General features: G+C 37.5%; 1 protein-coding gene across 1 annotated transcript in view; it reads left to right on the top strand.

Moving 5' to 3' along the window:
* LOC149191520 (Ribosomal protein S5 family protein) overlaps nucleotides 1–14,089 on the top strand; it is a 176,085-nt gene extending 161,996 nt beyond the window's left edge. Inside the window, exons 3-8 of the mRNA XM_089404312.1 lie at nucleotides 10,819–10,869; nucleotides 11,006–11,113; nucleotides 12,630–12,725; nucleotides 12,824–12,922; nucleotides 13,009–13,068; nucleotides 13,556–14,089. Coding sequence (XP_089260438.1) covers nucleotides 10,819–10,869; nucleotides 11,006–11,113; nucleotides 12,630–12,725; nucleotides 12,824–12,922; nucleotides 13,009–13,068; nucleotides 13,556–13,624 — 483 coding nt within the window. The 3' untranslated portion in view covers nucleotides 13,625–14,089. The remainder of the gene's footprint in view (nucleotides 1–10,818; nucleotides 10,870–11,005; nucleotides 11,114–12,629; nucleotides 12,726–12,823; nucleotides 12,923–13,008; nucleotides 13,069–13,555) is intronic.
* The last annotated feature ends 2,719 nt before the right edge of the window (nucleotides 14,090–16,808 follow it).

Genomic DNA, 16,808 nt, shown 5'->3' with positions numbered 1-16,808 from the left:
GTACGACAGTACATGATGCGTTCATCTGTAGTGCTATGGTCCCTATCCACTTTTCCCAACTCATTAGCTAGAGGAGAGGTACTTCCCATGAGTCCTGGACGACATGGGTAGGATGTATGCTGGGGCATCAATAGGAGAAGGTGAACCACTCATCCTGCTCATATGCCATAGGAGAAGGTGAACCACTCATCCTATGCATATTGTCAATCGTAGGGGAAGGTGAACCGCTCACCCTACACATAATTGCCATCAATCGTAGGGGAAGGTGAGCCACTCACTCTACATACATGCCAACCATCATGGGGTATCACAGGGGAAGGTGAACCACTCACCCTACATACATGCCAACCATCATGGGGTATCACAGAAGAAGGTGAACCACTCACCCTGTACTCAACGCACCATAGGGGAAGGTGAACCACTCACCCTATGGTCGCTCATAGCTCCAAGAAGTACAACAAGCGCCCAAGAGCTCCCATAGCTCAGTGTGCGGGACCTTCATGGGAGGGTCCTTCCACGACTCCAAGTCTCTCTCGGAAGGCTAATAATTTGACCTTCCTCAAGGGCTTCATGAGGATGTCAACAATTTGCTCATCAGTCTTGACATGTTCGAGCCTTATTGCTCCCCGTTGTACCATATCTCGGATAAAATGGTACTTGATATCAATGTCCTTGGAGTGGTAGTGGAACACAAGATTCTCTTGAAAGGCGAATCCCACTTTGGTTGTTGCGATAGATCACAGTGGTATCCACCATTAGCTCAAATAGCTCACTGAAGAGCTTCCTCAACCAAATAGCTTCACAACAGGCCATACTAGTTGCAATGTATTTTTACCTCGGTGGTGCTTAAAGCAACCAATTTCTGCTTCCTGCTTATCCATGAAATCGAAGCAAACCCCAATGAGAAGCAACATCATGACGTGCTCTTTCGATCCACCACATTGCTAGCCCAATCAACATCAGTATATCCATGTCGCCTCAAATTCCCGGCAGTGTATTGTGCCACAGAGATATCTTAAGATATTCTTAGCAGCAATCCAATGTATGTGATGAGGCTCAACTATAAATTGACTCAATGTATTCATAGTGAAGCATATGTCCGAACGAGAGTTTACCAAGAACATTAAGACCCCCACAAGTTGTTGATACTTGAAAGGGTTTGCCAATTCGGGCCCCAACAACACTTCCACATAGCTTCTTGAAGATGAGTTCCATCGGAGTAGACACAAACTTGCAATCCACCATCCCACATCTGTCTAGTAGCTTCACCATGTATTTTACTTGAGAAAGGAAAATCTAACCTAGCTTTTGCAAGACTTGCAGGCCTAGGAAGTAGTGCATTAGTCCTAGGTCCTTTATCTCGAACTCGAAAGTCAAGTCCCTCCTGCATTGATAAATGAGAGGGTTGACACCTATCAGAAAGAGATCATCAACATAAAGGACCAAAATGAGAGGCATGTCCTTTTCAACCTTGAAGTATAGGTTTGGATCAACATAGCTCCTTGTAAATCCCAACTTCATAAGATAACTGTCAATCCTCTCATACCAAGCCCTAGGGGCTTGCTTCAAGCCATAGAGAGCTTTCTTCAACCTGCATACATGTGTCCTTCGATCTTGTACTTCGAACCCCTGAGGTTGTTCCAAGTAGACTTCCTCCTTAAGCGAGCCATGCAAGAAAGCAATCTTGACATCCATTTGATGTAGGCTCCATCCTTGAGTGGCAGTGAGAGAAATAATAGATCGAATAGTGGTATATTGGGCAACCAATGCAAATATCTCGTCATAGTCCACTCCTTCCTTTTGAGAGAAGCCTCGAGCAATGAACCTGGCCTTATATTTTTCAGCACTCCCATCAGCTCCATGTTTGATTTTGTAAAGCCATTTAGAGGTGACCATGGACTTGTCCTTGGGTCTAGGCACCACGTCCTAGACATCATTCTTCATGATTGATTCATATTCCTCATTCATTGCATCCTTCCATACTTGGTGCTTTACGGCTTCTTCGAACGTGCATGGTTCAACTTGAACGATAGTACTCATAGTAGCCAAGTACCCTTGATACCTGTTCGGCTTCTTACTTTCGCGAAATGTCCCTCTTGGAGCAGTATGTCTTTCAACATCTTCGAGAGTATCTTTGAGCCATAGTGGTCATTTCCTTGAGGTAGAGGGATCACCAAGAGGTGGATCAATAGGATCCATCAGACCATCAACATCGGGCATAGGTTCATCTGTCGGAGGTTCATCTTGTTTTTCTACAGCATCATCATTGTCCTTCCTTGGAATGGGGAGATCTCTGGCTTTCCCAAGGGTAGTATCTTCATCAAAGGTGACATCACGACTTACTTCCACATCTCTTTGACCAGGCACATAGATTCTATATGCTTTCGAATTTTCATTATAGCCAACGAATATACCCTTCTTCCCAGATGCTTCCAACTTGTTCCTTTTCTCTTTAGGCACATGAAAATACATGGGACAACCAAATATTCTAGAAGGAGAAACATCAAGTTTGTTACTAGTGAAGACCTTAGCGGGTGTCTTGAAATCCAATGCTTGATGCGGGCCCTTATTTTGAACATATACAATAGTGTTGGCAACTTCTCCCCATAAGAACTTCAGTAGACCTTGATCATGGAGCATGACATGGGTGGCTTCCATGATTGTTCGATTTTTCCTTTTAGCAACACCATTTTGCTCAGGAGTGTATGGAACAATTGTCTGCCTCTTAATGCCAACCTCTCTGCAAAAGTCATTGGCATTTGATTCATATTTTGTTCCATTGTCGATCCTCAATATCTTGTTCTTCTTTGCTGTTTAATTTTCCACCAAGGCTTTGAAAGAACAAAACCATTTGAACACTTCATCCTTCTTCTTTAAGAAATTGATCTATGTTTTGTGTGAGAAGTCATCCACAAAGGTTACATAATATAGGTATCCTCCCAACGATGTTACAGGCAACATACTAGATAGATTAGAATGGACCAATTGAAGAATATCGGTAGTCTTGCTTTCACTAAAAGGGAATGGTATCTTTGTAAGTGTCCCAGTTGCACAACCATGACAAACACCTTCATGGTTCATATTGAACTCAGGCATACCTGTGAGGTTGCGACCATCTTCTTTACCCCAGGTAAGGCTTTGTAATGTAAGTGGGCGAACCTCTAGTGCCATAACTCAGATTTAAGAAAAGTATCACTTGCCAAAGCCCCCAAAGAGCTTCCACCAACTTGATAGAGACCATCAACCCTAAATCCAAGAGTAAATGCATCTTTATGGTTTCTTTGCCAAATACACACCTTTCCATCAATGAATGTTACCTTAACAACTTTGTCTTCCATTGCAGAAATAGATACCAGGTTCTTCTTCAAATCAGGCACATAAAACACTTCTTGTAGATGAATGGTTTGACCTTGATTCAAGTGAAGAGTGACAATACCTATCCCTTTCATGGGGTAGGTGGCATTATCTCCAAGTATGATCTTCAAATTAGTCTTCTTTTCAATCAAATTTGAAAGGGCCTCCTTGTACCTAGTGAAGTGCCTTGAGGCTCCATTGGTATTTCTCATCCTTTTGGGAGGTCGACCATTTCCATTTCAAGTAGCGGGAGCATTCCTCTTTCCTTTGTTGTTGAACTTATTGTTCCTTTGATTGCCATTTCCTTTGAAATTGTTGTTGTTGTTATTGTCGTCATTCCTTGGAGAATTCTTCGTGTGAGGACACTCTCTAGCATAGTGTCTAAACCTATTGCAATTGTACCACCTTCGTTTTCTTCCTTCTTTAAATCCCTTCTTGAATCGTTGACCTTGTCTTCTTGGCACAACATTAGTCTTCCTCTTTGCATGAGCGAAGAAAGTAGTAGGTTCATTTCCATTTGAGGGCTTGTCTCTCTCCATCATCTTAGTCTCCTCTTGAGTGCTTCTAGCCAATAACTCATCAAAAACGGGTATCCTATCATTGTTGAGCATGGCGATGACAAATACATCCCATGGCCTTGGAAGACATCCAAGAGCAATAAGCGAGAGTTCCCTGTTAGAAATAACTTCTCCAACAGATAGCAAGTCATTCTTGATTTGGGTTATTCTCATGAAGTAGGATTGAATAGACTCCCCTTTATCCATCTTGATTTCCTTCAACTTGTTTTTGAGAAAGAAGATTTGATTTGCATTGTTCACTTTGAACATCCCAACCAACTTATCATACATCTCCTTAGATGTTTCCAAATCATAAATATAGGCAACCAAATGCTTTTGAATGGAATCAATAATAATTTTCTTAGCTTTGACCTCACCTTTCTTATACTTTGTCTTATACTTTGTCTTAGCAGCAGCCGATGCAATTGAAGGAGGCTCTACCACTTTTCCCTGCACATAGTCCATTGCATCATGCTCTTCCAAAGACAAGTCCAAAGTCATCTTCCATGCATGTTAGATTTGTCATTGAGCTTATCCTCAGTCTTGAAGTAAGACATAGAAGCCATTGAGGCTTGTCCTTGATTAACATATCTCTCTTAGTGATTGCTTTTCTCTCTCTTGCTTGGGCTTTGTCTTCACCTAGGCTCTGATACCATGTTAATTTTAGTTAACAATGGTATGTTCTATGCTTAGCACAATTACTTCAATGTCCTTTAACAACCCAATGAAAATTTCCAATAGTAATCACATTAACCATAAATCACATTGACGGTAATTGTAGATAGAACATGAATAATAAAATGCAGAAGGCAAGCCAAGACAAGAGGACACCAGATTTGGCGGATGCCAGGGAAAAACCCCAAGATGGGGAAAACCCTTTGGTCAATTCATCTTATTATTATATCAAATGTTCAGCAGAGAGAGGGAGAGTACGAAAGTCAAAATTGACTTGCCAAATCATAGTCAAAACAACCCTGTCAAATCTGCAGGCAACAACAGTCAAATTCTGCCCTAACTAGGAAGTCAAATATGGTCAACGCAACAACAAAACATCCTCTTTGAAGCTCGGTCAAAGGTAGTCAAACTCAGACTTCAGAAGTGGTCAAAGTTAGCCCAAAATAGTCTTGAAAACAACAGTCAAATCTGGTCAAATTTTGCACTTCATGTCTGCTCTCAACTCTGCGGTCAACCTTGCGGTCATCCTTGGTCAAAGTGCTTAGAATACTTCAGTTTCTGTGCCAATAGATGCAGCTTTCCAAAACTGAAATTTTGGCCCAAAAATTGCAGTCAAACTTGGTCAAATACCCCTTGGTCAACACTGGTCAAACCTTGCAACAGTGCTGCAATTTGGCCCTGTAATTCATCCTCTTTTCCAGCCACGTGTGAGAAGAATAGATGCCCAATGAGCTATACGAACCAATCAAATGAGGAGAGAGAAGAATGTGTGAGATGAGATGATGCCAAATGAGGTTTGAGGTCTCTTATATTTATACAAGTCGTTGAGGGTGAAGAGACATGTCCATTGGGCTTCATGAGCCTACATGATGATGTGGCCGACCTTGACAATTTGCACGTGTGGGCATAAATTCAAAAACACATTTTTGCTTGTCCAAATTTGATAATCTTTAGGTCGATTTTGGTCCTCTCGAAAAGAGGAATTCAATGCAATAATCATCTCCATCAAATGAGCTATTCAATAGTCGAATTTGGCCCTAGTTGCCAATTTTAACAGATGTGGATGAGGGTTTTTGCTTGATGATGCACATTTGTTGATGAGGAGATGGTTTGGAGTGAGGACCACTCTTTTGACGCATCCTTAGCACCTTCTTGATGGAAATATTCACCATTGGAGAATGACATCACCTTGGAAAGCCTTTTGCTGACACGTGTGGGCTAAAAGGGGGCTTTTTGTTATGTTTTATCATTGAGATGACTATCTTTTACGTCGGCTTGTGACTAACTTAACTTCTAAACACTTGAAATATTATTTTTAGGGCTTTTAGTCTAATTTTTCGCTAAATCGACTTGGTTTCATTAATTTAAATAGAGATAAGTTAATTTAGAAGGATCGTTGTCACACGCATTATTTCTCTTATTAGTTAGTGCGTTGTAGTTGCTCTTGTCTCTTGGACATAATGGATCACTAAAGGATAGCAAATTATCTTGGGGAGGATAAAATTGGTTGGAGGATTTTTGCTTGGATTAACGAAGTGATGCTATGGTGAATTGCGTTATTTTATTGAGTATCTTCTTCCATTTTGCAATGTTGTAGAATTAGGGTTTTTCTAAGAAGTCTTCATGATTTGTTGAATATTTTGTGGCTCTAAAATCTCCTTTACAAAATTCGTCATTTAGAATCCTTCAAAGAAACTTGGAATAACATTCCTTGACCTTAAAGCTCCAATTCATTTAGAATCACTAGGGTTTGATTGAGAGGCTTTCTCTCTCTTGCTCCGACCAAGGTCTTCCACTTTTGACCTCACCCTTTTTCTGACTCCATATACTTAAGATTGATAAGGCTTTTTTTATGGTAAACTAGGGCTGGGTTATTATATATCATGGTCCTAGGGTTAGATTTTGCATCGCTTAAATTGAAAAAGGAAAAGTATGACTTTTATGCATTTTCAGCCATAATTCTAGGGCTGATGTCTAGGGTTTCATAGCTGTTTTGTGCATTTTCAGCCATTGAAAAGCTGCTTTAATCTTTTCCCTTGTTTTCCCATTGAATAGCCTTTGATAATTTATTGTATATCATCATTTGTGGTCTGTCTTTATTATTGTTGTCATAAATTTTGCATGTTGTATATTTCCTTTACTAAACGCTAATTTATAACAACAGTCATTTAATTATGGTAGCGTGTGTTTGGAATCTAAATGAGCATCTCTTGGACTTATCTCATCCCTCTAGACATAGTAATAGATTATTTGAAGTAGCTACCTCATTTCACCCAGAGCCCTACCTTGTTGAATATTATTTTAGGGTGTTTAATCAATAGGTTCCTCAGAGGGTATTTAGCCTATGAATCCTTGGGGTATTTAGTCTTTAAGACCTTTTGGGGAAGCCTCCCTTATGGGGATTAAATCCATCCACACAACAACAGGGGAACAATCACTAAGGTGAGATTGGTGGCTGATCTCATTGTTGCCCTTAATCTAGAGTGCCTAGTGAGGCTACTAGATTTTGCAATAACATTACCCATACAACTTAACTTTGTCATCTAATAATATCTAATTAAATTACCTCGTGACTTTTACATTAGATTGTATACGCTATTGGCGTTATACTCCAACATAATGTTCGGTCAAAGAAGGTATATTGGACCTATTATATCATAATTTAAATTATTTATTTTGTATTGAGTCAGTGATACAATGGGTTTGATCCCCTTATATTTCATTTTCCAAGTCTTTATGTTATCCATACAACTTAACTATGTCATTTAATAATATCTAATTAATTTATCTCATGACCTTTACATCATATTGTATATACTATTGGCGATGGGAGTTATACTCTAACATAATATCCTTTCAAACAAGGGATATTAGACCTACTATATCATAATTTCTACTTTTATTGAGTTTGAATATAGTATTTTAATTTTTTTAAATATGTCTTGCTATCTCCGTACCCCAACCCCTATAAATTTTGGGTTAATTTCTGTCTGTCCCTGAAACATGTTCCCCTGTCCCCCACTGCCCATTTATGAAACTTGATGCAACATAGCTTGTCATATATGCAAAGAAGTCTACATAATGTATGTCATGGATAGCTTTGTCAAATAAATGATTGATCAGTAATATGATTCTAAGCCAATGATATGAAAAAATATATATACCGTGAATTATCCTGAAAACATACAGGACATTAGTCCAAATGAGTTATTCACAATATTACAATTCATTTCATTCACTGTGCAGAGTATAACATAGTGCAATCAGCTCACAACTTCAATACTTTTCTTTGGTTTGGGAAGAGCTTTCGAAGTAATTGGCAAGGGACATATTCACCAACCAATCATAGGCATTTTTACATGAATTTCACCTTGAGACGGGCAATGTTATTAGAATGGAAGCATAAGCTAGGGGCAACTCTCTCTCCAATCTCCAACAAGTAGCAGCAGCAAAATCTTGCTAACCCCATCTAGATCAAGGGAGAAGATAAAAGTCAACTAAAAACTTTAGCAGAGAAGACACTTCCATTATAATCTTCAGCTATGCTATTGGCTATTCCCAAGCCAAGGGAATGTGATAACTCAAAACTTCTAGAGGTAAGACTCTTGTATCATAGTGACAAAACATCATATTGGCTCCTTCTGTATCAAGATTTCCTTGTTCGAAACTCCTAGGCCAATGGGAGATATATGGAAACTTGATACTTTCCCAGGGAAGACACTTCTGTTCTAGTCACAAAATACCTTGATGGTTACTTCTAGGTCAAGGTCTCCTTGTTGGCTAGTCTTAGGTCATGGTTTCCTTGTTGACTACTCATAAGCCAAAGGAAAAGAGATGACAAGTCAAGACTTTTGTAGGGAAGACACTTTGGCTAAATTGCAAAATACATTGATGGGTACTCTAAATCAAGGCGTCCTTGTTAGCTACTGCTAACTCAAGGGAAGAGCTAGAGATCAATGCTTCCGTGCTAGCCCCAACTAGACTGTAGAGTGATGTATATGCTTTGAATGAGTGCATCCATCTTTTAACTACAATCTTCTCATGGGTGTAGGCAAATAGCTAGCTAATGCTTTCAGAAGGAAACAACAATGACAGCGAGAGGCAATGGCATAAAACTATAGCCAAGTATACATCACAAAAGTCATGAATGCAAAATGTGGAATTGGGAAGGATGAACCATGCTTTTATCTCAATATAGCCATTATATAGAAGTAAAATGGTTGTTGAGGGTAGATGAAGAGTTAGTACCAAAATCTATTTTGCTTATTATTGGCAGTGAGGAGGCAGTTTATGCCTGGTGCACTCTCTTTCCATGCATTATCCCTCAAAAAGTGAAATGGACAGATTGTTCCCAATTTTCATTATCATCTGCTCCCCTCTTGTTGTTTTGAGTCAATCTCGCAATCATGCTCCTTAATTTCATCCCTTCGTGACTTTGTGTTTAAGAGCCATAAACATATTGAAATGGACAACAATATTCACACGCATGAGTACATGCCTTTCTTAATGGGCCTTGGCACTTGAGCTCCTAATTTACAAATTTTGGATGTTAAACACCATAAGTGCAATATTTACACGCATTTAGGTCTCAAGTTCAAACCTCATGAGAAGGGGTTGGGGATGGAAGCCACTTTTGGGGTCCAAGGGGCATCCAAGCTCGACAGAGATTTGCATAATCTTGGTGATAGCACCCCACTAGTGGGTAGATTGTTTTTCCATCCAATAGACGGGCTGGCCCCGGCCTAGTTTCAGCCTAGTTACAAAAAAAAACAAAAAATATATTTACATACATGTCACTTTCTACCATATGCTGTAACATAAAAAATGGAGGTTTACAATCTAATGTACATTTTTCTACAATAGTAGTTTCTTTATTTTAAACATGGCAAAATATGAAGACATACTATTTTCATGGTTGCCAAGGTTTATTTGAAATAAAAGATGAGGAATATTGATAGGAGAAATATTGTACAGGTTGCAGCTCAAAACATGGGTTTTGTATGATGGGTTTCAATTTTGGTTTCTTGTGATTTAAGTACTGTATTTTCAGCAACAACATTACAAGAAGTGAAACCTCCATGTCAAAAAACGGAAGATGCAGCATTTTAAAGGGCTGATCCTTGTTGTTATTGTTCTTGTCCTCATTTTTCGGGTCATCTCAGCTTTTACATATTATACGTGTTTCCAATAGTCATTCAAGTCCAGTGCTTCCACAATCCCAACCTCAAGCATTGTGAAAACAATCGGATAGTAGTGAGTTGAAATTAAATGTTTGAATAAATTTATGTTCAGTCACGTTCTTAATCTGAAATATGAATCATCTCTTTACAAAAACCGAAGTGTTTAATAGTGGTTTTCAACACTGCTACAAAAATATGCAAAACCAATTTAGAAGGGAATGCCTTCTATGTTTTAAAATAATCATCATTGCCAATAAATATGATGAAGAAAAGCTGCTTCAGAGATAATTCTCTATCTCATAGATCATGGACCTTATTGCAAATTGAATAGTTTCACTTAAGCTTCCTAAAATTAAACTGTACTTTGCTCATGTATGGTGGCCAATAATGGAATGTCACTCAACCCTTTTTTTGACTTGCTGGAGCTTTTTGGAATTGTCAAGTCTAAGGGATGTGCATAATACTGTACAGTATAGTGTGTTATGCTTACAAGCTTGAAGAAACTGTGAATGTTTATGGTGAAATCTATATATATATATATATATATATATATATATATATATATATATATATATATATATATATTGTCGTCCTGGGGAAGCGCCCCCCTGTCCCCATTGTTCCCCTGTCCCAAAAACCAATGCAGCATAGCATATAAGATTTTTATATCTTTACTCTATGACAACTCTAGAAGACATATTTGACCATATACATTGCTATGGTCATCTTTACAGCAAATATAAATGTTATGTCAATTTGGTATATTTATTGACCATATTTACTAGTACCCTTACGTGTTACAACTATATATTTAATTGTTTACAAAATTATTTTATAAATTATTTCTATATTTTCAATATCCTATATTGTTGTCCCGGTCCCTTCATCCCCTGAAATTTGAGGGTAGCCCCTTGCTATACTTGAATCTCAGCCCTCTATCTCCACACCTCTAAATCTTTGGGTAACATAGTAATGGTCTTAATTTATATTGGGTTTTGATATCCTTTTAAATTGCAAAAGCTTGAGTTATTGTTTGTCAATTTTTATTGCAGGGATTTGATGCAAAGCTCATAGATGTAAACCGGACCTGTAAAGTTACTAAGGTGATTTCTTCTTCCATTTAGCTTCTGTTTACTTTCGCCAATACTTAATCATCGATCTGTATTTTCTACATTTTTAGCGTAACTTGATCATATTGGAGACTTATTATAATCTGAGGATATCTGTTTCTTTTGTCAGGGAGGACAAATAGCTAGCTACACTGCTATGGTTGTTTGTGGTAATTTTCATGGTGTAGTTGGGTATGGTAAAGGAAAAGGTGGAGCGGTGCCAGTTGCTATTCAGAGGGTGAGTTTTGCAATTTTGTAAATCATGTCATCATGGTAATCTAACCTTAAATGATTGGACATTTGTTATCTGTTTGCTGGAATATGGAAAGCCCAATCTAACTTTAAGCATGATCTGTGCTTTTCGGAGGAAATATATGCTGCTGTACTATTTTTTTTTAGTTATGCCTTTTGATAGTTGTTTGCGTTACAGCCAGTATTGTTTTTCTCCATCTATTTTTATGTTCTTGGTCTGTGTATTGTATAGTCCATAAGCTGTCACTTCGGTCAAGAAGCTCATCAAACACTAATACTGTTTGCATGACATGATACAAGTGTGAGACTGGAAAGCCTCGGATCCATTAGATAAGATAGCATCTGTTGCGAACCTTGGGAACACCCTAGGGTATTAATATGTGGCTGAATCAATAGTATCGAGCATATTCATGCTAGTCCCCTTCCCATCTAATTTCAATTGGAGTTACCATGATATAGTATATGACAAGATAGAGGAGAATTTCAAACAATCCACCTAACAGGAACTCTTTTTCCTCTCAACGACTTACATAGATTAATCATTAAATGCCCCAATCACCTGAGGGATGTACAAGCTAGTACCCTCAGGTCTCATGCAGTCCGTTCAGACAAGGTTTATGGAGTATGTTTATAGAACATTTTTCTAAGGTCTTATGGACTCTGCCATCCAAGGAGCTGTATTGTCCAATGTATACAACTACTCCAAAATGATCACACAACACATGTAACTAGATTACAGTCAATGGCAATGTGCATATGTTCGAATTTGTACCTTCATGGAGCTTTGTTCACCGTTTGTCCCATGATATGAAATGTAGCATTTGCACATGGAACTGGGCTTATTCAACATGAATATGAAATGTAATTAGACTTATCATAGGCATCTAATATGCAATGAAATAAAAATCTATCATACATAAACTTATTAAGCTAAATTTAAAGTAGACACAGGTTTGATGATGCTGTACATTGGTCATAAGCAAATGCTATAGGGCTTTCTAAGATAGATTGAACCTCGATGTATATTCTGATTTTACAGTTGAAATATTGAAAATATTATTAAGCTAATTACACTCCAAGCACTACCTGGATATTGTAGATTGTCACTCAAGCATTAGATTTCCATACACTTATTCAAGTACATATCTAAAGCACACAGAAATGGAGAATTCAATGGTCAAGTTTAAGGTTTCAGCATAATCAAGGGTATCATTAAGATGAGGCCTGAAATGGGGCAAACCTGTTCTGCTGTTTTTAGGTCTAGTGGCAAACTGTGAATGTCCAACTTTACAATAACCTAAAAAATAGCTATATGAAGATCCCAATTAATCGATCAATATTCTGACTGTTTCTCTCTTGATGAATACTTGCTTCATGCATGCTAATGTGGTTGTAAGAAGGACAGGTGGAACACTGGTCCATGGTGGGGGTGTTTAAATGAGTAAATTGTTTGATCGTTCTTTTCTGTAGAAGAGTGAGACACTATCTGATGCCCATTTCAGGCATATGCAAAGAGTTTTCAGAACCTTCATTATGTAGAAAGGTACGAGGAGCATACAATCCCTCATGCAATACAGACCAAATTTAAGAAAACCAAGGTAATCTTCTAATTGCAAACTTTGATTATGTTACTGTTATATGGAAAGTAAGTCATTCTTCTCCATATTTGAGAGGTTTTCTTCTTGATCATTTGCAGATATACTTGTGGCCTGGTGCTATTGGAACAGGGATGAGGGCAAACAGTACAATTGAAAGTGTCCTCTATTTGGCTGGGTACAAGAATGTGAAATCTAAGGTCTGTTTTGGCACTAACATTTTTTGGGGGTCAAGAAAAACTAATTGGAAAACAACTCATCTGAGAGTAACGTGTCTTTCTTGTAGGTGATTGGTTCACGACATCCACATAATACAGTAAAAGCTCTTTTCAAAGCTCTAAACATGGTATATATTCCTAAAACATCACCACTATTATCCATATTTGTTTTGTTTATTCCTTTTTCTACTTACACAAAGAATTATGGAAATTAGAAATCTTAATTGTTTTGTCATGGTCGTAGATGTGTATATTTAAGTCGATATACCTTCTCTTCCCGTTTCTGTCTTTGCATCTTTATTTTTCTGATTGATCTCCAGGCTCTTTCAATTGCTTAATCAAGAAGTCATTTCACCTACTATTCAAAGAGATTCTGGTTGTTTTTGATCTTAAAAAGGATGTACAGTTTTCATTTCCAGCCTCTTTTTACTTCTTCATAGAGCCTTGAAATCTGTTCTTTGTCATTTGCTGACTTGTATTTGCAGAGGCCCATACTTATTTAGTTTGCCAAATCTAGATTTATTTGTACATATATCAGAACCAGTTTCAAGGAAAAGTGCTTCTGACTGCTTATTCATTTGAATGTCACAAGACTAATCTGTAATTTCCATGCAGATTGAGACTCCTAAGGATATCCAAGAGAAGTTTGGGCGTTCAGTGGTTGAATCATATTTGCTGAAATAGTGCACCCCAATTTAGCTTGTGTGCACAGGGCGTATTTATTATTTGATCCCTTTGTGCCAGTTTTTTGTTTGTTCTTAGGCAGAGCCATTACTGGCAATGTATACTGGGGGCAATGAATAATTCTACATTTTAGTCCATTGCAGAGATTTTCTACTTCGGCAGTGCAGTCAACTGTAGAAATTATATTTTGACATCTGAGTTTATTGGCATTATCAGTCAGCTCCTATCCGAGGCAAAATTACGAGTATATGATCAAACCTTTGACATGCTTCATTGTAACAAGTCTTCTGCTGATGGCTACCAAAAGGATCAATTTGACATATTTTCGGATTGTGTTACGTCCTATATGGTACAATAGGTTGAAAGCTTGTTGCTTATGTACCAACCACAATACACGATAGAGCTAAGTCTATTGGAGAATATGAATATCACATGCCTCTTTAGTGCTTGATGGTCTTGAATACATTTCTATGGCATCTATGGTAATAAATTTTATGGGTTTCATAGTGGTAAGTTGAACTTGTATCTTTATCCTGTCAACCATTATTCACTACTATGCTATACTTTGATGTAATCATTAGAGTTTTGTCAATTATCTTTGTTAAAAGAATAATATATGGAAATATGAGTTTCTATGGGTGTACACATTTGATTAAAATGCCAGATCAGATCAGAACCAGTGTTGTGAAAATCGTGATTTTTTCATTTAAATTTTTGTAATTTTGCCGATTTTTACCAGTTTTTATGATTTATTCCGATTTCAGACCCTCGCTGATTTAATCCCGATCGCGATGTTCACAACATTGATCAGAACCATCTGTATTCAGAGGATGATTTGAAGAGACCTGATTGAAAACAGTGGAAATAGCATCACTACCACTATTTCTACTGTTTTCAATAGTAATGCTATTTACTAGAATATTAAATATTAAATGTTTTTTCCTCTTTCTTGCAGGCCACTTGGTTGGCTTTTTCACGCCTTTTGCAGGCCCATAAGACCTATAATTGCATCAGGATGTTAAGTACGGTTCCACTTTCCATCTTCACTGTGAGAGTGCCGTTAATTTGACTCCTAATTTGTTCAAGTCAATATACTGGTCTTCAATTGATGTCACTCTTTTTTTAGGGTAACTCTATCAATAAGTTCTCTCTCTTGGATCATCAAGTGAATACAACAACAGGAGACATTTTTGTATTGTTTGGTGCTTGTTATTCATTAGTAGAATATTTAAAAGAGTTAGTTTCATCTCCTCTAATGTGGAGGATGTGGCATTTTAAAGGCCTAGTCTAGATGGGACATCATAGAATAACAAACGAGCATGCCATGCACTCCTCTTTAACTCTTGAATTTTGTTGGATTGGTGCTTTTGTGCATTACATATATTCACGAAGTATTAGTGTAGTCTTGTTTATTGTGGAAAATATCAGTGTTCCAGACATCCTGAATATTTAGTTTTTGCCAAGCTGTATTTTTTGTTAAAAATTGAGCACAAGCATAACATAACAAGAAAATGGTGGAAAAGGCTTAAGCCATTCTTCAACTCATTGTATTGATCTTTTGATATCAATTTATGGTACATGAATTTGACCATTTTAGATTTAGATCTCATTGACAACTCATCAATGGATCATGACCACAACTTATCAATAGATAGGATTGAAACTCATAAATAGGTGGTCTTGCACTTTGTAATTGTCTAAGGACTCACAATCTAACATTCTCTCCCTCAATCACAAGTATGAATAATTGTACCTTTTAAAATAATTTGTATCCCAATCAATTTGAAATTATTGAATTGAGCTTGATGATCCATAAACTACCCTAGATATTCCACTAGACAGTTCGTCATAATAGATATACTAAAATGTATTAGAAGATTTGAAATCTATAGTATGAAGGTTTTTTGTTGTTTTCCTTAGATTTTTGGATATGTTAATCACTGTTTATTGTGCATGCATGCAAATTATAATTATGCAAAAAATAGAGAGCAATGAAATAAAACCACAAACCAAAAATCAACACAATATATAACTAGGGGAAACCTTTTAGGAGAAAAGCTAGCTGGAAGGTGAGGTTACTTTGCCCTCTTTGTCTAAATCGAAATAGATGCAAGTATAAAGAAGCGAAACCTGTGGCCCATGGGCTGCTACAATCACAAACCCTTTTTGTTTTCTCTCTCCTATTCACTTTCGACTGCTTTGCTCATCTATAGAAAAAAATGCACTCGAATAGAATGAAACCCCTTTTTCTCCTATTGGCCTAGTTATAATACAACTAAATAACCTACTAGTTGTTAGGTTTGATTCCCTCAACTCTTAACTTGAGTTACAATATCGACTATTCTAGAGTCTTCTTCATCACGATCATGTCGCTAGCTTCATTTCTATGAACATTGGGAACTGACGTGACAATTTCTCAAATCATGGTGGTTAAAACAAGGTCAACTTTTGAGCGGCATAACTTTTGCATATGGATATGTGTTGGGCATAATCAAGCCTGAAGGTTGATGGTTGATAAACGTTATTGCAACTAATGTGAAAGTGTCTGTTTGTTGAGTCCATTAACTAATCTGATTGCCTCATACAAGACCTCCAGTATTTTGTAACTCTTCACTCTCATTGTCAGGCGGTGGTGGTAAGCAGAACAACAATTGATAGAAAGATCTTTGTTTCTCGACCATGTCACCTGATGGATCAACTCGTTAAATCTCGGATTGACATTAGCAAGGGTCTTTTGGCGCCACTTTAAACTCTCAATCATCTGAGAGCCAAGAGATGAGAAATCTTGATAGGAAGGTTGGTGACGCCGTTGACATCATTTCGAAAAGACTTAGATTCATGAGTTTCTGTGCTATAGCAATTTCTGCTTCCTTGGTAGAATCCAACTCGAATATCCTTGACCAGTTCGGACGGTGGACATTCGCTTCGTTCATTAACAATTCTTTTGCAAGGATCCAATGTTGTCCACTCGATTACAATAAACGAACACGATCCGGTCCAAACCTCCAAACTTGCACAATGATCAGATGATCATGAAACCCCAACTCAAACTAAATGATTGAACACATTGTCAGATTCTTTTGCACAAATTAATTTAGAAGGGAAACGATCTAGTTTTACAACACAATTTCATTAACACAAATTTGAAATTCTGCTATTCATTCATTCACCTAGAGACAATTCA

The sequence above is a fragment of the Pinus tabuliformis genome, chromosome 2_2 (genome assembly GCF_031772625.1).
Source record: "Pinus tabuliformis cultivar Carrire ecotype Pingquan chromosome 2_2, CPIR1, whole genome shotgun sequence".
Classification (NCBI taxonomy): domain Eukaryota; kingdom Viridiplantae; phylum Streptophyta; class Pinopsida; order Pinales; family Pinaceae; genus Pinus; species Pinus tabuliformis.
This window is presented reverse-complemented; position numbering and strand designations above follow the sequence as displayed.